Consider the following 19,090-nt stretch of genomic DNA (forward strand, 5'->3'; position numbering starts at 1 on the left):
CTGATAGACATGATAGATATGTCTCTAGATGATATATCTAGAGACAAGATCCCATTTTAGACTACCACAAATGAGCATATTGATATAATGAAAATTAATGATGAAATAACAGTATATATAATATATGCAATTTTACAGACGAAAACTTGGCAAACGGAAGTTGAGCCACACCAGGGTCAAGAGAACAGATTTCGACAGGGACACAAAATTTGTCACAACGAGGCAGACGTCACTTCCGGTTTATTTTCAGCTGTCAGACTACCGCTGGAGTTCGCAGTTTGACTTGCTATGCCTGCTACAGAGAGATAAAGTGACAGAGATAGGGACGTACATCTCAAAGGAACAGTGATATAACGCGTGTATCTTGACGGCCGTGTTGTACCAGTGATATTAAAATGTTTTCTTTGACCGTCCAGCCACAGGTAAGAAAGCAAGAAGCCTCAGGCCGAGCTAGCATTAGCATTGTTGTTTTGGTTCTGACCCCGTTCGGTTGAGCCTGCTAGCAAGAAAAGTTAACCTTAGCTTGTTCTCTTAAGAGCGAGGCGAACTTTCCTCATGGTTTGATCATTTGAAAGAAACATTGCATTACATTTACGTCAGCTGACATTGTGTCAATATTGTCCTCTTTCTATTCACCCGTAATTAAACAAAGAGAGACCGTGCGGGCCGTTGAAAGAAGTTTCAGCTAGCGGTTCGTCTCTTGAACGTTCAGTGTGTCCTTAGCCGCCAGATGGGAAACTGCGTCAGTGAGCGACATGTTTGAACACGGATGATTTCTATATTCTAACGAACCAGCAGTTTAACCAACTTTTCTACCGATAAATGTTCATCATCTCTGCGTCGCTACTCTTTTAATATTTAGAACCAGCTAGATTATAAATTTGATGCTAACTTTGTAACACCAGCTAGCTGGTGTACTAGCTACCTAAGCTGCCTTTAGACTACCTAAGAAGTAGTATTTATCGTGATAAATGATAACATGTATGGTAGTGGTAATTCTTATGCTGTCTTGCAATCACTGTCTGTTTGATTTCATGCGATCACAGGTGACTGTACCTCTTAGCCACCTTATCAATGTCCTCCACTCTATGAAGACCTCAGTGGGAAGCAGCAGCAGTGCCACCTGCACGTCAAGAAAACACAAGGAGCATGTCTCAGACTCAGAGTTACTCTGCACAGAGGTATACATCAGTGGGACATAATCTGTTACTGCTGCATCAAGTCAGAAACAATGTGATGCTGCACTGTGTATTCTCCCAAGCCATGATCTCCTTGTTTAACAAAAATCCTTTGCAGAATATCTATGTGAGGAATATAAAGTGGACCTGTATAACATTTGTGTGTGCAGCCCATGTGGAACCTGCGTGAGCTTGGCTTATCAGACCTGGGAGCACAACAGCTGGATGAGTTGGTGACCCGTGTGTTGCCGCGCTTGAGTCCACAAGAGGTGCCACTTTCACTGAGTGGACAGACAGCCTGGAGGACCTCACATCTTTCAACACACTCCTTTTTCTACAATAAGCATGGTGAGAATGTGCATCTTTGTTATCACCTGGCTTCCCATACTGTGCTCTGGACCACTTAAATAGATATGCCTGTGGCTGGATCTCATGTCATGCTACCAGTGACTTCTGGATTCCTGTTAATGACTCAACAGTTGTCACTTCTGACATCTCTAATATCGCTAGAAGATTATTGGAACCTCAGAACCGTGTTTGACTCTTCGTCATCACTCACTAATGAATAAAACATGCCAGGACTTAACTATTTTAAACATACTGTTTGACTTGACTGTGTAGAGTTTCATCACAAGATTCTCATTCCTCTGATCAGCTTAGCTATGCACCATGTGACCGTCTTATCAAGCAAGTATGACTTCTGCTACCAATTTGTATCTTAGGGTTAACCGTCACACCTTGTCCTCTGTTCCCAGGCTTCTCATATGGTGCAATGTCCATGCCTATTATTTCCAGGCAGCACCCGTCACCTCTTCAGACTGTCAGTACAGAGCTACAACACTGGCCAGGTAACTATGGATTATAAGCATTTATAAGAGGTGTAATAGTTTATTACTGACCCATAGCTTTGTATTCAGGTGTTGGCTAGAGTCATTACAGGCAAATATTCCAGTTAATTGCCAACATTATCAGTGTTTTCCTATTTTTACTGTGGAAACTGGTTAAACATTATATGCTTACTGGATATTTCAAGTGTGGGTCCAGAGCAGAGGCTTTAAAACTTTAAGGAACAAAACCAGACGACTGCAGTCAGCCTCCGAACGCCCCCTGGAATCTGAAGGGTTCACACCGTCTTTTATGAAGGTAAGTGCTGTGGGCGGCTGTGGCTCAGGAGGTAGAGTGGTCGTAGTAGTCGTCCACCGATCAGGAGGTCGGTGGTTCGATCCCTGGCCTCGGTCAGTCCATATGCTGAAGATACTGAACCCCAAAAACTGCCCCAATGCCGTCCCATCAGAATTCATATATACCTTCTTTTTTTGGGGAGGGGATAAAAACGTCTGCCAAATGACTAATTGTAATTGTAATTGTAAGTGCTTATGTTAAAACAAATCCTGAAGCACGTTATGGACATACGACATATGCTTATTACTCGAAGCATATCCTTGACATGCTTGTCAAGCATATTAAAGATATAGTTTACATTTTTTGCCAGTTAGTGAAGCCTTACCACCAACGGACAGTTTCATCTGCCGGAGGAAAATGTAGTGCTGGCAGAAATTTCAAAATATTCAGCTCTTGAGTAGAAAATGCATCACATCACTGCAGTTTTTTTCTGCTGTCAGGTCAAATAAAAACCAACATGGGCCTGTCATCCATTGGATTTTCTTTACACAAGATAAATGGAGGAAGTGCTGGCATGTTGTTCTGTCTAGCATGTGTCACCAACAGGCCTATAATTTTCTTATTTAGTTTGGTAATGTTATCAGTTACACAACTGTGTTAGCTAAGTTATTGACAGCAGCTCTCTTTGCTGTTGCCTGATAATACAAAAAGCGCCTCCAGCTACTCTGCCTGTGCAGAAATATGAAAATAGAGGCAGGGCGTGTGTACCTTGAGTGCACAGGCCTACTAGTCATATCCAGTTTAATTGCCTCTGGAGTAAAGGTGAAAGGTAAAAGTGAAGGAGTCTTCTGGCTGTGTGAGCAATCTTACCTTGTACTGCAGGGTTTCCTGACACGTGACAAGGGGATTGAAGTTGAAAGTCTAGACAGCCTGTTGAAGACCAAGAATATACCTGATGGACAGCAGGATTCTTTCAAGAGGGGCTTTGCTGAGGGTTTCCTGAAAGCTCAAGCCCTGACACAACGCACACAAGGCAAGTTTTAATACAAACACACTCTAAGTGAGTATATTATGAAGCATTAAACACGACTGATGTACAGTTTTCCTTCTCCAACCGTTCAGACTCTCTCAGGAGGACTCGTCTCATCCTGCTGGTGCTGCTTCTTGTTGGGCTATATGGTATCTCCAAGACCCCCTTCATATCGGGTAAAGGCTCCTTTTCTTCTCGAATGCTGCTTTTTAATTTCATGGCAGGCATGAAACACCTCACATTCAATATGTTGACTTTTTAACATATTAAAATGTTAACATTTTGAATATAGCTCAGCATTTTCCTGCTAAACTAAGCTATGCATATTGATCTTGCGTTGACCCCTTAAAGAAAAGAACAAAGCTGCATAGAGCAAACATCAACAACTAATTCTGAGCTGCAGCACTAAATAACTAATCTATGCAGTCAGACGTAGTTATTATATAATTCTCAATAACATGTGCTGTGTGTGAGTGTGTGCATGAGTTCATTAACCGTGCCATGCAGTGTGATTTCGAACTTTAATCTAACCATTTTGGATAGTGCGGTTCCGAACCACATCAGGCCTGGACTCAGCCGTGGACCCTGTCCAGATGAAAAACGTGACATTTGAGCATGTCAAAGGGGTAGAAGAAGCTAAGAATGAGCTGCAGGAAGTGGTGGAGTTCCTGAAAAACCCTCAGAAGTTCACAGCCTTGGGAGGAAAGCTGCCAAAAGGTAGGCCTGGGTTTTCATTTCATAATGGTATGATGACTTTTCAGTTGAACGGGTGACTGCGCTATTCCATCCATATCTCTGTTGTTGTTGTATCACTCTCATCCTTTCTCATCTTCTCTTCCTCACCTCTCTTTATTTCAGGTGTTCTACTGGTTGGCCCTCCAGGAACTGGAAAGACTCTACTGGCCAGAGCGGTGGCAGGAGAGGCAGACGTGCCATTCTATTACGCCTCCGGGTCCGAGTTTGATGAGATGTTTGTTGGAGTGGGAGCCAGTCGCATTAGGAACCTTTTCAGTGGGTATATCTTTTGGAAATTGACATTTCCCTTTCCCTTCCTTAGAAGCCACTTGTTCAGATGAATTCTCTTAATACAATAGCTGCATGATTGTGGCAAAAACAGCAAGTTCATGTGTTGACTTTTCTGTCTTGCTCCTTTTTCTTTCTAGGGGAGGCTAAATCCAATGCTCCATGTGTGATCTTCATTGATGAACTGGACAGTGTGGGCGGGAAAAGGATTGAGTCTCCCATGCACCCTTACTCCAGACAGACTATCAACCAGCTGCTTGCTGAGATGGATGGGTAATCTCCAAATGATCTGTTTTACATTTCTAGGAATACAGTGAGGAATTATTTTAATTCAGATTAAAGTTAATTCATCATGTAATCGTGGACAAAATCTTCTGTGATGATTTTATACTGCCATGTTGAAGTACTCTATATTGTGATGTAGTAAATTAAGTTGATTAGGTAAAACATGAAATATATTGTCTTTGCACTGTTTTCAACTGAGTATAGCCAAAAAGAATTAGCAAATTACAAATCAGGGTACTTCATCACATTGATGCAGAACTCTTGTAAATCTAATCAAACCTCCAAGCAGTCCTGCTCACTCATTTGCATTGTGGCCTTCATTTGACGTACAACTATTGAGCAAAGAACAGTCTTTAATCACAAGTACAGTGTTGGTCAACACAAGAATTAATGGCGGCTCAAAACATGAATTAGGCTGCTGAGGACTGCTGTGGTGACAAAACAAGAGTCTCTGCAGGACAGACACTGACTTACATGAACTGTGATGTTATTTTGTAGATTTAAACCAAATGAGGGTGTGATCATCATTGGAGCAACCAACTTCCCAGAGGCTTTAGATAAGTATGTTTCCCTCTGTGTGTCTTGCTAAAGCCAGAGCAGAAGTTAGAGCTTGCAATACACATGTGCATTTACTGTCAAGGTTAACAAACTTCAGAGTTTCAAATTTCGTGCTCAATAACAAAGAAAGGACTTCATGTCTGACTCTGTTTTTAATGCAGTGACACAGAGCTGTATGCTGACCCGCTGATCTTCTCTTTCAGTGCCCTGATCCGCCCCGGCCGTTTTGACATGCAGGTGACTGTCCCCAAACCGGACGTGAAGGGACGCACGGAGATCCTCAACTGGTATTTAAAGAAGATTAAAGTGGATCCAGGTGTGAGATCAGCATCGGCTTAAACTATATGTGGCCACAATATTTTTTTCTCAACAGAAACCACAGTTGTGTGTGTGGCCCAGACTCACTGTTGATGTTATGTTTTATCTCTGCAGCTATTGAGGCCAATATTATTGCCCGGGGCACAGTGGGCTTCTCTGGCGCTGACCTGGAAAATCTGGTCAACCAGGCTGCCCTGAAGGCAGCGGTCGATGGCAAAGACATGGTCACCCTGAAGGAGCTGGAGTTTGCAAAAGACAAAATCCTCATGGGTGAGTAATTAGGACGCTTTCTTAGATGGCAAAGAAATGTTCCAGTGCCCTTCATCTTTCTGCTTATCTGTCCTGGTTGTTTGTTTTCGTCTAGCATCGCTCACTTTCAGTCTTCCTCTTTTTTAATAAAAGCATTTAATTCATCTCCATTTCTCTTTTCTTCAAGGCCCTGAGAGAAGAAGTGCGGAAATAGACAAGAAAAACAAGCTCATCACAGCCTATCATGAATCAGGCCATGCTATTGTAGCGTACTACACCAAAGACGCCATGCCGATCAACAAGGCCACCATCATGCCCAGAGGCCCCAGCCTGGGACATGTAAGGAGACCAAGACCTTGTAAACTAAGCTTTGACGGCAGGTCTGGTACAGACTTTAAACTTGGTACATCCTCTCACCCCCTTAATCTTTCATTCCTCCTCTCCATCTTCTCTTCTCAGGTGTCCATGCTGCCTGAGAATGATCGCTGGAGTGAGACTCGCTCTCAGCTGCTGGCCCAAATGGACGTCAGCATGGGCGGCCGTGTAGCAGAGGAGATCATATTTGGCCATGAGTACATCACCACCGGTAAGAAAGAGTTCCTATAAGTACAAAAAAAATAAAGTAAAGCTTTTCCACAAGGGGTACAAAGTTGAAAAATCTTGATTCTCTTACATTAGGAAAGGTGGTTGGCGGGCTGGGATTTTATAAAGGCAGCGTACATGTTTGTTGTTTCTTCTCCTCCAGGTGCGTCCAGTGACTTCGATAGTGCCACAAAGATCGCTAAGATGATGGTGACCAGATTTGGAATGTGTGAAAAAGTAGGTTTACTTGAAGGGGGCTTAAAAATGGAAGGCCTTTCAAAGTATTTGTGCTACACATGCATCACAGTCTACAGTTTAATGTCCATTTATGTATTATGTTTCCCCTTCCTGTCTCCCAGTTAGGTGTGATGACCTACACTGACATGACCTCCCAGAGCCCAGAGACCCAAGCAGCTGTGGAGCATGAAGTCAGGGTGTTACTGAAGGTCTGTGTGATCTTTTTTTTTTTTACGACAGCTGAACAAAAACACCTTTTGTAAAACCTTTTTCTCACCAATTTTCTCTTTGTCTCCAGGAGTCCTACGAGCGTGCCAAAGCCCTGCTGAAGTCTCACGCCAAAGAGCACAAAAACCTGGCAGACGCTCTGCTCATGTATGAGACACTGGATGCCAAAGAGATCCAGCTGGTTCTGGAGGGCAAGACCCTGGAGACCAGATGAAACCAGCAAGGACAGCATCAATCACGAGGTAGCAACGTGGGAAGGGGTCAGATTTTAAGAGCTCAGGGGTCGTGGAAGGACAGATGGACTCTGTTCACGAGCAGCTAATCAGAGGAGTAAGAAATGATGGCCAAGTCTCTGATAAGTGCTCATGTGAGACTGTGTCATATCTCCATGTTGTCACCTTCGTGTAATCTCATCAATATTCCCAGATAAGTAGGTCTGTCATATGAAACAGGACTTCCTGCAGTTTAGGGTTTCATTGTAAGTTACAGAGGTTGAGGGGTGAAAATGTTAATGATGTTGCTCAGGTCACTTTATCAGTTGGTGGGAGGGGATAATACATGAATGTAATTATGCCCCTCAAATATGAACACTGCATTGGGGTACCATTCATTTTTTAATGTGTTAAAAACCAGTTTCACTTTGGTGAAATCCTGCCTCGCCTGGTCTATAGATTCATATTCTGTCAATGGGAAATGCTGAGCAGCATGTATATTCAACCCAAAGAACCACTGTGGATTCATCGCAACTAGGCTATAGATCTCAACCCACCTATTGTCAGCTGTCTTCTGGTGTTTGTGTTCATGTCTGGTCTAGAATATCTTCAACGTCAGGCTATATTCTGCTTTCGCTGGTGCATTTCTCATTTCGACACCTAGAACTATCATGATGGGGTGCTGACTCTGTGTGTGTGGGATGCATATACATTCTCCTGTCCTTCCATACCCCATATGTCCCTGTCACTTACTTAGAAAGGTGGCCTTTTTGGGAAATGTACTGTAAGTGTGACTTTTTTCCTTTGAAGTAGGAATTGTATAAAGTTAAGCTATAAGTGTGTCAGCACGCTGGGTAAGTGTACAAATTGAAAATGCGCTTGTGTGCTCTTCATGTAATTTATTTCATTTCTGCTGTGTGTACAGATGGATGAAAAACTGCTGCTCAGCCTCAAATAGCATGCAACAAATACAAGCTGTGTTAATGTAATAGAGCACTTCAATCTTGAGGATTTTAAAGATGCAACATTGGCCTAATTTTTTTGAATAGTCTGAGCTCGGCTTCTGAAAAGAAGCACAGTATTTTTCTTAGAACTGCTAATGAGTGGATTAAAGACTCTTAAGCTTTATTCAGACACACAACAAGGCCAGCTCGGCCAGTTATTATCCATTGCTGTCTCCTTTGTCATTCTTCAGAGCAGAGAGATGTCTGACATGGAGTGCTACACCTTTCTGTTTCAACATGTTTTGCACAGTGTTCTGGAAGAAGGATGCCAAAATTCAGTGCTTGCAGGTGCAACTCTGCATAAAGAAAATTAAGATGTGATGAGTCTAATTGTGAAGTGACATCCTTGATTCTAAATATGACATTTCTTCAACAAAATGTGGAAGAAAGTTGCAGTTAGGCCACTGTTAAAATGTTGAATGTGTATGTAATCCATACGTAGGCATTTAGGAACATTGATTTCACTGAAGGAGTAGCTCTTGTCAAGATTACCACCAGCATATGTTACACTTGTTTTTTTCTTTTGCTTCAATTTGACATGCTGTTCCCTCTGTTTATTGGCCTTTATCCATGTTTAGCTGTATATATGATTGGGATTGGGCACATTGTATATACATGTATAGTAATGCTTTTATGCTGTGAACACGTTGAATGGCTCTCTGCTGTTGATTGACACAATCTCTCAACAATGTGATAGCAACAGTAAATGAATGTTTGTGCAGCTGAAATAAATAAAAAGATGCCCAAATGAAAATAGCTGAATATTTGGTGTGTGAGTGAACTAAAGAGAGACAGTTTTTGGTGTTTTAAGCAGCCACTGTAGCAGAGGGTGAGGTGAGAGATATTCACTTGGTTGAAATCCTGCAAATCCTGCACACCAGTCCTTTAAATGCCCTTCTTTAAGTTAAGAATTTAGGCCAGTGAATGTATCAGGGTGGCTGAGGGCCCCCCCAGCCATCCAGTGGTGGCACCACCGGTTAGGGCTTAGGTTAGGTTATGATAAGAGACACCAGAGTAACTGGTTTACTTTGGAGCAAGTCAAGGGGAAGCTCTCAGTGGAGGCTGGAAACTTTCCACAAATATGTCCAAAAATCATTTTGAAAAATGGAAAGTAATGCGCAATAGCTTCATTTTAGATTATGTTTCCTTACACAAAAACTGTGACAAATTCAAATTTCATCTTAACACCAAACACAGGCCCTGGACAGTGTCAGAAACACTGGAATGAACACTAAGCTGTGAAGCAGTCCAAATGTAATCACCAGAAATACAATCTTAAAGAATGTCCTGAAGATGTAACTTCCAGACATGGACAGCACCACCACTCCTAAAACAGTGGACAATGCTCCTTGCAATATCGGATAGCCAAAGTGGGCCAAGGCATTGATAGCTTTCTCATTAACATCACTCTTTTGGCTGGAGACAAAAGAGTAAAAAATATGCGTTGAGAAATCTACAGAAAAACCGATGCACATGATGAGGTTGATCATGGAAATGGAGTCCAGGTTTACACCCCACAGCGCCATGAAGCCTGCCACACCAACAATGACTGAACAAATTGCAAAAGCCACCCATATGGAACAAAGAGGATTGGGTATGAGGATGAGTGAGACCACTAGCATCACAACCATGGCCACCAAGATGGTTTGAACGGTGTTGTCGATAACTACAGTGTACTGATCGAAGTAGATGAAAGCAGGGTGATACACCAGGAGCTCTACTGGACAGTCCTCTGCTGTTTCCCTCAGTCCGGTCATCATGTCCTTCATTGTGGTTTTGTTGATTGTCTGAATGAAAAAGCGAGAGGCCTGAATCTCATTGTCTGCAGTCAAGTTGATGTCTTGTTTGAACATGGCGTTGAGCCCTAAGAAATGGGGCAGATGTGTTTGGAAAGCCTCTTGGGAACTTATATTGAGATTGGTTGCATTTGCATACTGCTCAAAGGAAAGAAACCATGCAAAGGTGCTATTGACAAAGTTCAACCTTTCAAAATTTGAAATGCACGAATGCAGACGCTTCTGTTCATCCTCGTCCCAGTAAAGCACTGGCTGCTTCACGGCTACCATCACGTTATAGCTATATTCAGAGAAGTGCTGTCTTTGATTGTTGTAGTAATTGACGATGTAGGACTCATCCAAAGCCAGATTCTTGATATCGAGTCCCTCTTTTAAGATAAAGCAGCCATAGATGCTAACAGCCAGGTAGCCTGCATAGATGACAAATACACATGCTTTCACTAATTTGTGGGTCAGAAATGGGCCATAAAACCTCTCAAAAATGTAACTCATGGGCTGAGTTTCCTCCTTTTCAGTGATTCGATTGTAGCTCCCTCCAACACAGCAGATACTGAAGGCCTTGGAGTTCCTGGATGGTAAGTCCTCTGGGATTTTGGCACAGGTGAACCAGTGCTTGTTCTCTGCTTCCCTCTGTCCATTCAAAGCCATGCACGCCCCTAGGAAAGTGATGCTGTACAAATAGCAGAAACAAATAGAAATCCCAGCATACAGGCAGAAGGACTGGACTGAACCAAAGGGTGAGTTGTAGCCCAGGAAGAGAGCCAGAGCATCTGTCAGGGTGGTGATGGAGATGGAGACGGCAGCATCCTTATAGGTGTCAGCCAGCCGATCGGGGATGCTGTCCAGAACACGGGTCCGCTGCCAGCAAGAGATCATGATGAACATATCATCCAGTCCAATACCTTTGGATTAAAAGTCAGAGGAGAAAGAGATGTTAAAAATGGCAAATGGGACTCTTACCTGTTTTGTGTGCAAGGCTGTGTGTGCTCTTTGACTATAAATGATGTATAAGCTGCTTTGCACTTTGGTGACCACTTTCAAATGCAGGCTGTGCTGTCTGAGCGTATTTCTACGACTGTTTCAGGCAGCCATTGGTTTCCATTCATTTCTTTGCAGACTCTTGAACTTGAGGTGTGTAATCCCTCACTGTGCACATTATGTCTGCATTGCTTTACGTCTTTTGTGACCCAACAGCAAATTTTTGCCCACTGGACCCCTAACTGTTTAATCCAACAATAGGTTTATGACATGAAAGGTGTATGGCAAACTTCATTTTTATCAAAACTGTGTGATGAATACCTTGTCATATCTTTTTTGGTTACCAGGAAGTAATGTTATTTTGAGTACTTTCTGGCTTTCAGCCTTGGGCAGTGGGATCTCATAGTCCTGATGTTCAACACAACCCACCTAATATCATGAAAGGACAGGAGGCAACTGTCATGACGAAAGGTTGATTCAGCAACAGCAGCACACCAAAACTGCTCAGGACTGCCAGACCTGTGGAGAGCACCCCACAGGAGGCCACCCACACCTTCGTCCTCACGTTATCCAACCTAACAGAAAACCAGAGATTAAAAAAAGCCGCACAGCCAAAATTCATTGCATAACATGTTCAGCAGATGTTTCACCAACCTCCAGCATGACATGATCGAAAATGCGATGGCAATGGCATAAGTGATGGAGAATAGATAGATGACAGAAGCTGGAGATTTTTTAAATTCCCACTGCATGGACATGGAGGTGGAGTATGACACCTGGACAGATTGTTGATAAGTTACCAGAAGCCACTTCATGAATGAAAAGGTGATCACGTAAAAAGTTGTGCTTACCTGGATGGAAGCTAAAGATGCGTTTGAGACCAAATGAATGAAGCTTTCCAACCAAAGGTCAGTTTTTGTTCTGTTGTCCTCACGTAAGTAGTAATGGAGCTGTATGGCTTCAGCACTTTCAACAAGTGAGCTCTCCTTGTGCAACTTCACACTCCCCAGACTTAAATATAAAGCAAAGCTCCTAAAATCACTGTAATACCACGGAAAAGTCAAATTGACTGCGTTTATATTGTTGGCATTGTATTCAATGATATCTAAAATGTCATTAGTGGTGCAGAATCCCATCACCTCGGCACAAACGTCCACATATTCAAATGACCGGTTGTCAAACTGCACTACCATACTCCTAACTTTAAAGTCCAAGTCCAGGATGTCCTGAAGTGACTCCACAGTCAGAATATTCCTGTCACTTGTAGCTATGAGAGTTGCATAATTTCCATCTGTGCTCAGTCTTAAACGTGAAAACATGGAGTCATTTGCTGGAAACATTTCCTGGATTTGTTTTCTCTCCATCTTGGCTTGCCCATCGACAGGTGTGAACTGCTCTTCGATGTTGTTTGACATCCTGTCCTCGAGAAGATAAAATCCACTCCCCAGACTTGTTGAGAGAATAAGGGGGCCAATCACGAACCACCAGGGATGAGATCCAATAAAATGACCCATCATCTCAAAACAGATGTGCAGAGGTCTCTCTATGCAATCTGTGCAGAATCTGGCCATTCTGATTGGCATTTTGAGCAAAAAAACAACTTTGAGAAATATAAAAGCACTGCTCCTTTTCTTGGAAATTTCAGACAAACATGAGAGAGGGGTCTGAGCATTCACAACCAGCTGTATTTATTGTGCTGCAGACTCTTTTCAGCTCCTTCATGAGATGAGATTTGCATAATAACAGGGTTGGCCCCCTCTGCAATGAACAGAAACAGAAGAGGCTTGAAGAAAGGCACAGTCAAAGAGCCTATTGAAGAGCAGAAGGTGTAGTATGGCTCACTGGTTCCATTTCAGTACTTACTGTCACTGGTTTACAATTGCTTAACCCTCAGGTGATTCCTTCTCGTGGTTGAAGTAACATTAAAACTTTTGGTCTGTGAGTATCGATGAAGGGTAGCAAAGGCACAGCACAAAGATGTATTATGATGTGGGTCGTTACTTAGACCATTCAGAGGTTTTCAACATGTCCACTGACAACAATTCTCTGTTGTAGACCTCCTTCTGATCCTTCCTCTTCTGCTTCAGGGTGAACTGCTGAACCTTAGCAGCAGAATTAGATATCAGTGGATTGCAGTAGTAGTAGGTTTTCACAAACAAAGTGCATAGCGGTCATAGTAGTAAGACAAAAAAAAAAAAAAAAAAAAGCACAAAAAACAAAAACAAAGACATTTTCATTAAAAAAAAATGTAAAATATATGTTTCAAAATGAAAAGACATGCACTGTGTTTAAAAGAAGATAATATTGATGCAAAGTATTGACTAAAGAATGTGCATGAAAAATATGTACAGTGAGCAAAAATAGCTGATTATATAGCTACAGTATGTTAGAAATATATTCGTTTTTTGTGGCTTACACATTAAAAAGATGGCAGATGCATGATATATGTTTTTTTTTTTTTTTTTTTTAGCAATATGTCACAGAACTTACTTTCACTACAGCCAGAAAATAAAACACATTTTTTAACTTTAATGGAAAAAGCCATCACACTTTACAATAGAAAGTTAAACAGTTAATCCACCAACCTCACAAACTCTTGTGTTTTACATATTACTTACATATTATCTGCACTACTGCAATATTGCACATTTGGTCTACTTGCACAAATTTTTTTGCTATATTGTTATAAAATTATATAATATGCATTATACATTATAATGCATATAATATAGCTATATTTAATTTTACTTATATTTTTATTTTTATTCCTGTTTATATTTTTTTGTTACTTTTTCTAAATAATTGTGTATACATCCTTTGTTTGCTGTATGTTTAATTGCTACTGCAACAAAATAATTTCCCAAATTGAGATCAATAAAGAAACAGTCTAAGTCTAAGTCTAAGTCTTCACTCAACACTTTTAGACTCAATACCTTTAAAAAAACTCTTAAAAGTTGTACCACCTTTGTAATTTAATTTAAATTTGTTATTTTTGCAATATTATTATTATTAATATGCGACTTGACTCAAGTTTATTATATTATCAAGAAAATTACACATTTAATTTAATGTAATTTAATTTAATTTTAAACCAGTTTTATACTTTACATATGGACGCCGTGACCCCCCGTGACGTCACGCGCTGCAGGTTGGGCGGAAGTTGCGCGAACAGCAGCCTGTCATCGGAGCTGTTAGCCGCCTGATGCACTAAAAACTAGCGGAATTTATCGATAAAAGCTTCGCCAAGAAGAAGTCGAACTAGTTTCCACAGGAATATGGACGAAGACGTGCTGACGACTCTGAAGCTGTTGATAATTGGCGAAAGTGGTGTCGGGAAGTCCAGGTTTGTCTCAGTTTGTAGCTTCTTAGCTAGCTTTGTTGTGAATGTTGACATTTCTCTTGTTATGCAAGTTTATTACCCGCAGCTCAGCAGCTGTTGCTACAGTTAGCTGCTAGTGTTGTTGTCCTTTTCCACCAGTTTAGGCCAAACATTAACTGTTAGCAAGTTGTCTTTTAGGTAACAAATAACGTCAGCTCCACACAGACAGCTGTAAAACCCCTTTACCTCCCGGTATTTTGTTGGTTGATCAGAGATAACAACCTCTGACAGTTGTCAACAATAAAACTGTACAGTACTGTACTGTTGTGATGTTTCTGTAGCTGAGGGAACAGCCGATAGAGCTCAACTCACAAAAGAAAATTGTAGTGAATGCCCTGCTGATTTCCATGTTATCTTTATTTCCCCTGACAGTCTCCTCCTGAGGTTCACGGATGATACTTTTGATCCAGAGCAGACAGCGACAATAGGTTTGACACACATACAGACATACATTCACACAGACACAGACACACACACAGACCTGTGAAAACTACTACTGTTTAAGATCGATCATTTAAAACTCCTTTCTCTTTCCCCCCTCTCTCTCTCTCTCTCTCGTGACTGATCAGGTGTGGATTTTAAAGTAAAGACACTCGCAATAGATGGGAACAGAGCAAAGCTCGCCATATGGGTAAGACTGAGGTCACTGAGCCATTGTCTACAGTTCATCTGGCTTGTCAGTAAAAACATGATGAAGTACACGGGTTCCCCACGAGATGGCGACATTGCACAGCCAGAATCACAGAGAGAAACTGAACAACAGATAAAGCTTCCTTTCACAAGGCATAAAGTGGCCTAGTCCTGATGTCCAAGTGAGGCCTTAACCCGAGGCATAAATACTTAACTCTCACAGACTTTATTATTTGTTTTCCTCACAAAAATGTGTTTTTGCAGGAGGATGCCACAGGGCTCAAAATGCTTAATGAGGAAGAGCACAGCACTTTGTGGCTAAGGGCATGTGCAAGGCTCATGTTGCATGTTGATTAGTGTTCCTTATTTTTCAATAGAAAAATTTAATTTAAGAATATTGTTCTGTCTAATTGAATCAAAGCAGAACCCTCAGATCATGTATGTAAAGTACATGGCTCCAATTACATGGCAATGGCCAGTTTCACAGTAGAACAGGCCTGAAGTCCTGCTGTCTTATCTAGAGCACATGTCAAAGTCAGAGTCTGTGAGTGGGAATACTGGGACTTGGCAAGTGAACCGGCTCGTCTCAAAAGTTTGGTATCATGAAGGTCTTTGCTGCCGTTGATCTTGAGTGTCTTTACTTCTGCAGGACACAGCTGGACAGGAAAGGTTTCGCACTCTGACGCCCAGCTACTACCGCGGTGCACAGGGAGTCATACTTGGTAAACAGTGACACGTAACACGTTCAGTACCAGCATTTATATGCAAATTTCTCTCTCTAGTAAAATGACTCTGTCAGCTCTCTGCACATGATCCTTCCAGGGTCACACTTCATGCTTATTGCTTGCAATTTTACAGACCAAAATGCTGAAATGAATCATACTGCAGGAGTCAATGCGCCACTCTCAGCGTCAGTTAAATGCTCCTACTGAAATTAATAGCCCTCAGATATTTGCAGTGTCCTGTCTAAACTCTTATTAATAAAAGGAAGATGTTATTTAACTTCTATCAAATATTCCCTCTAACTCCTCTTCTGTGTTTGCATGCTGTTGACAGTATATGATGTCACAAAGCGTGACACTTTCACAAAGCTTGAAAACTGGCTGAATGAACTTGAAACCTACACGACACGCAACGACATTGTAAAAATGCTTGTCGGGAACAAAATTGATAAGGTGAGTCTGTAGCTTATGTCAGTTTGACAAATATAGTACAAGATTGTGGTTTTCTGGTCATTTATGTGAAAGATATTCAGTGTAAAGACAGAATAATGGCCTTAATGTAAACCATGGCTTTATTCAGAAATACTCTAAAGTGCTTTATAACTGTGCTCACCAGCCAAGGGCGTTGTTACATTTGTATTCAACACTCTTGTCTGCTTTTCAGGACGACCATGAAGTGGACAGAAACGAGGGGCTGAAATTTGCGAGGAAACACTCGATGCTTTTTATTGGTAAGTATCCATGGTGGAGCAAAATCAGATGCAGTCAGATGTCAGACATGGTCAATGAAAGTAATAGAGCCATAAAATGGAACTTAGAGCCATTAAAACATACCGTGCTGTCCTCAAAAGTCAGAACTGTAATTGCATAGTTGGAAGCAGTCGAGACGTCACTTAGCAAGTCATGCGTTTAGTTTGGGTTTGTTGCGTTGTTTATAGGGCTCTGACATTTCTGAGTCTGTGCTGTAAGAGCTGCGCTGAAAGACGCGGCTTCTCCAGCAGAACTGCATTCTGATTACAATCTAGCGGGCTTTCATTTATCGGATCCACGTCTACACATGTTCCCGATTCTCATCTCCAATCTGCCCCTCTCTGGGAAATTAGGTTAACGTATCTGTGGAGTTTCCATTTTAGAACGGCTAAATTAAGGGCTTTTGAAAAGGGTTGGGCTCGAGGATGTCTTCATCCCACTGGATGTCTGCTGCTTCTTAAATTAAATTTCATACTTTATATGTCATGTTTGTCAACATGTGGATATTTTGAAAGCTATATCATTAGTTTTGCTGTATTATTATTATGCTCTGTTTTGTATTTAAAAGCTGGCGTGTAGTTTTTTCTTTCTTTTCTACCAGTTTTCTTTTTTTCCCCCCATAAATCTCGCTAACCCTCTTTCCTTTGTGCTTTCCTCTGTACAGAGGCCAGTGCAAAGACCAAAGATGGCGTCCAGTGTGCCTTTGAGGAGCTTGTGGAGAAGATCCTCCAGACTCCGGGGCTGTGGGAGAGTGAAAACCAGGGTCAGAAGCTCCAGCTGAGGGGGCAGGAGCAGGGCGGCGGCAGGGCATGCGGAGGATACTGTTCCATACCCTGAAACTGGACTGAACCAAAAAGCACCAACCCGATCGCAACGACTGCAGACCAGAGACAGAGAAGAAAAGAGAGGGAGAAGGAGAGGTGGAACTGGATGAGTACTTAAAAAGCTTGTTGCTGGAGAAGTTCTGTTGGTCTAAAGGACTTTGCTGTTTGCACCTTTCTTTTCAACCATCATCTCTCAAATGTCACTACTTTTAAAACATGAATGAAAGGATCATGCAAAAATAACCTTGTCTAAGGCAGTATAGTGTTTTAATTGACAAAACCATGCCAAGTGTACGTCATACGAGTGCGTCTGGTCTGAATTTATCTTATTGGCAACAGTGATTCCGCTGTACATTAAGGCATCAGGTTAATCGTGTAGTGCCTATAACATGAAGCAGTTTGTAGGTTACAGTTTATAGCTTGTCAGTTTGACTCTGAATGATTCATTTTAATCAGCGCAGAAGTCTCATCAATCCTCTTCCAGGAAAAGTCTTTTTCCCTGCTTATGGTTTGTCAGCTGTTCATGTTGACTTATGTGTCGCTGCACAGTTAATGTACAAAATGTTCCACAACACATATATTTGCAAGCTTTATTTCACACATAACACGTGACTTGGGCTGAGAGCAGTGGTGGACTTGTTATGTGGAGTGTGTGTTGGCCTCCGTTTAACACCAGAACACTGTGAATGCCAAATAGGACATTTCACAACGGACCCCTGTTACTGACATCAGTTCATTTTTGCTGTTAGTCCGATTATCATTCATTTGATGGTGATTTCAATCAAATTCTGTCTATGTATGTATAGAGGCTCTGAAACGAACTGCTTTCCTGTATTTCGTCTCTTTCCATGGAGAAATCCAAGACACGTCTTTTAGGATTTTCTGCAACCAGACCTTTTTTTCTTTGCATGTCTGATCTGGACCACAACTTCCACAGCTACAAGTCTATGGTTTACAGTATTGAGAGCTCTTGCAATAAAATATGCTCTTTTACTAACTTGAGTTTCATTTTTCTACTCCGGCAAAATGTCATTTAGTCTCAGTTTGACCCCGTAAGCTTGTTTTTTTTTTTCTCTCTTTCTGTGTGGTGTGATCTATGTAATATCCCACTGACGTTTTGAAGGCATTTCTCACAGGTCATTGTACGAGAGCATTCCCAAAACCTTTGATGTAACATTGCTATTTGTTTGAATTCCTCTTGTCTTCTTGAGAATCATCCTCCCTTTTATCCCTGTACTATTTCCTGTTGCTTTTGCTGTGCACTTAGAATCATAATCAGCAATATGTTAAATTGATATCTGCCTTAACATTGAATGGCATTTGCTTGGGCTGTGGTCCAGTAATGTCTATATTGTTTCAAACTGAAATAAATGACAACCTCAAGATACTCTCGACTAATTATTGTTTAATTGCCATTTGAGAACTGCCGTTTAGTTTCCATGTTGTGTAGAAGCCCACCTAATCAAAAGCAGGCTTACTGTGGAAACAGTAGTGAGGTGCTCTTTCCGTAATACTTTGTTGATGTCGTACACGTGAGACCTGCACAAAATGTCAAAAAACAGAGCAAAACCGGGACACCAGTGGAAAAATCCTGTTAATCATGTTTTGTGAAAATGGTCCCAGAAGACGGAGTGTGATTACAAGCTTATGTTTGGTGTCAGGATGTCCCCAGACGGAACAGGACGCTCCCCACAAGTCTCTCCTCGGTGGCAGGGTACCAGACATTCCCCCGAGGCTTATCATGTTCTCCGTATTTCCAATAACATAATGTTTTGGCAGTTGATGCCATATTGAGGTCAGGAAACTCCTGAGATCTCATTTGGCATTCATGTTATGTTTTAACATCAAAAACAGATGTCAGCTGTGTGTCCCAGCGATCATAAAAATGTTTGCTGTTCAAGAAAATACAGAAAAACAAGATTTTTGCACCTCGGACAGATATCACATTGTGTTTGTGAGCACCTTACCTCATTATTCCATAACAA

At 41.6% G+C, this 19,090-nt stretch overlaps 3 protein-coding genes across 4 annotated transcripts; 2 read left to right on the top strand and 1 right to left on the bottom strand.

The window, feature by feature from the left end:
- Positions 1 to 231: 231 nt before the first annotated feature.
- On the top strand, positions 232 to 8,786 carry yme1l1b (YME1-like 1b). Of its 2 annotated transcripts, none has more exons than XM_076745416.1 (18): positions 232 to 422; positions 1,047 to 1,181; positions 1,349 to 1,526; positions 1,934 to 2,026; positions 2,212 to 2,321; positions 3,183 to 3,333; positions 3,423 to 3,506; positions 3,895 to 4,047; positions 4,189 to 4,341; positions 4,494 to 4,626; positions 5,137 to 5,199; positions 5,400 to 5,512; positions 5,629 to 5,784; positions 5,951 to 6,102; positions 6,223 to 6,349; positions 6,509 to 6,582; positions 6,705 to 6,791; positions 6,881 to 8,786. In XM_076745416.1, the coding sequence occupies exons 1-18, from the start codon at positions 396 to 398 to the stop codon at positions 7,022 to 7,024; spliced, it is 2,133 nt and encodes a 710-aa protein (XP_076601531.1). In that variant the 5' UTR covers positions 232 to 395; the 3' UTR covers positions 7,025 to 8,786. The 2 variants fall into 2 exon arrangements, with proteins under 2 accessions (XP_076601531.1, XP_076601530.1); XM_076745415.1 differs by having other exon boundaries at positions 243 to 422; positions 3,874 to 4,047.
- A 421-nt stretch (positions 8,787 to 9,207) lies between these two features.
- ptchd3b (patched domain containing 3b) lies at positions 9,208 to 12,371 on the bottom strand. The gene is made up of 4 exons (XM_076744052.1): positions 11,652 to 12,371; positions 11,455 to 11,576; positions 11,230 to 11,375; positions 9,208 to 10,724 (listed from the first exon to the last, which is right to left on the bottom strand). Exons 1-4 carry the CDS (start codon positions 12,369 to 12,371, stop codon positions 9,208 to 9,210), a joined length of 2,505 nt encoding a protein of 834 aa, XP_076600167.1.
- Positions 12,372 to 13,944: 1,573 nt separating this feature from the next.
- LOC143329665 (ras-related protein Rab-18-B) lies at positions 13,945 to 18,492 on the top strand. Its single transcript, XM_076745667.1, has 7 exons — positions 13,945 to 14,143; positions 14,552 to 14,607; positions 14,749 to 14,810; positions 15,459 to 15,531; positions 15,866 to 15,984; positions 16,196 to 16,262; positions 16,946 to 18,492. The coding sequence occupies exons 1-7, from the start codon at positions 14,076 to 14,078 to the stop codon at positions 17,116 to 17,118; spliced, it is 618 nt and encodes a 205-aa protein (XP_076601782.1). The 5' UTR covers positions 13,945 to 14,075; the 3' UTR covers positions 17,119 to 18,492.
- The last annotated feature ends 598 nt before the right edge of the window (positions 18,493 to 19,090 follow it).

The sequence above is a fragment of the Chaetodon auriga genome, chromosome 12 (genome assembly GCF_051107435.1).
Source record: "Chaetodon auriga isolate fChaAug3 chromosome 12, fChaAug3.hap1, whole genome shotgun sequence".
Lineage (NCBI taxonomy): Eukaryota > Metazoa > Chordata > Actinopteri > Chaetodontiformes > Chaetodontidae > Chaetodon > Chaetodon auriga.

Excerpts from the sequence above, each read along its gene's own strand:
- yme1l1b (XM_076745415.1), top strand. The coding sequence starts at position 396 with ATGTTTTCTTTGACCGTCCAGCCACAG. Across the intron at positions 3,507-3,873 it reads CAAGACCCCCTTCATATCGG|TGCGGTTCCGAACCACATCA; the intron begins GTAAAGGCTCCT and ends CATTTTGGATAG. Across the intron at positions 6,583-6,704 it reads GATTTGGAATGTGTGAAAAA|TTAGGTGTGATGACCTACAC; the intron begins GTAGGTTTACTT and ends CCTGTCTCCCAG.
- ptchd3b (XM_076744052.1), bottom strand. The coding sequence starts at position 12,371 with ATGGCCAGATTCTGCACAGATTGCATAGAGAGACCTCTGCACATCTGT. Across the intron at positions 11,577-11,651 it reads CATCTTTAGCTTCCATCCAG|GTGTCATACTCCACCTCCAT; the intron begins GTAAGCACAACT and ends CAATCTGTCCAG. Across the intron at positions 10,725-11,229 it reads CTGTCCTTTCATGATATTAG|GTATTGGACTGGATGATATG; the intron begins GTGGGTTGTGTT and ends TTTAATCCAAAG.
- LOC143329665 (XM_076745667.1), top strand. The coding sequence starts at position 14,076 with ATGGACGAAGACGTGCTGACGACTCTGAAGCTGTTGATAATTGGCGAA. Across the intron at positions 14,608-14,748 it reads AGAGCAGACAGCGACAATAG|GTGTGGATTTTAAAGTAAAG; the intron begins GTTTGACACACA and ends GTGACTGATCAG. Across the intron at positions 15,532-15,865 it reads TGCACAGGGAGTCATACTTG|TATATGATGTCACAAAGCGT; the intron begins GTAAACAGTGAC and ends TGCTGTTGACAG.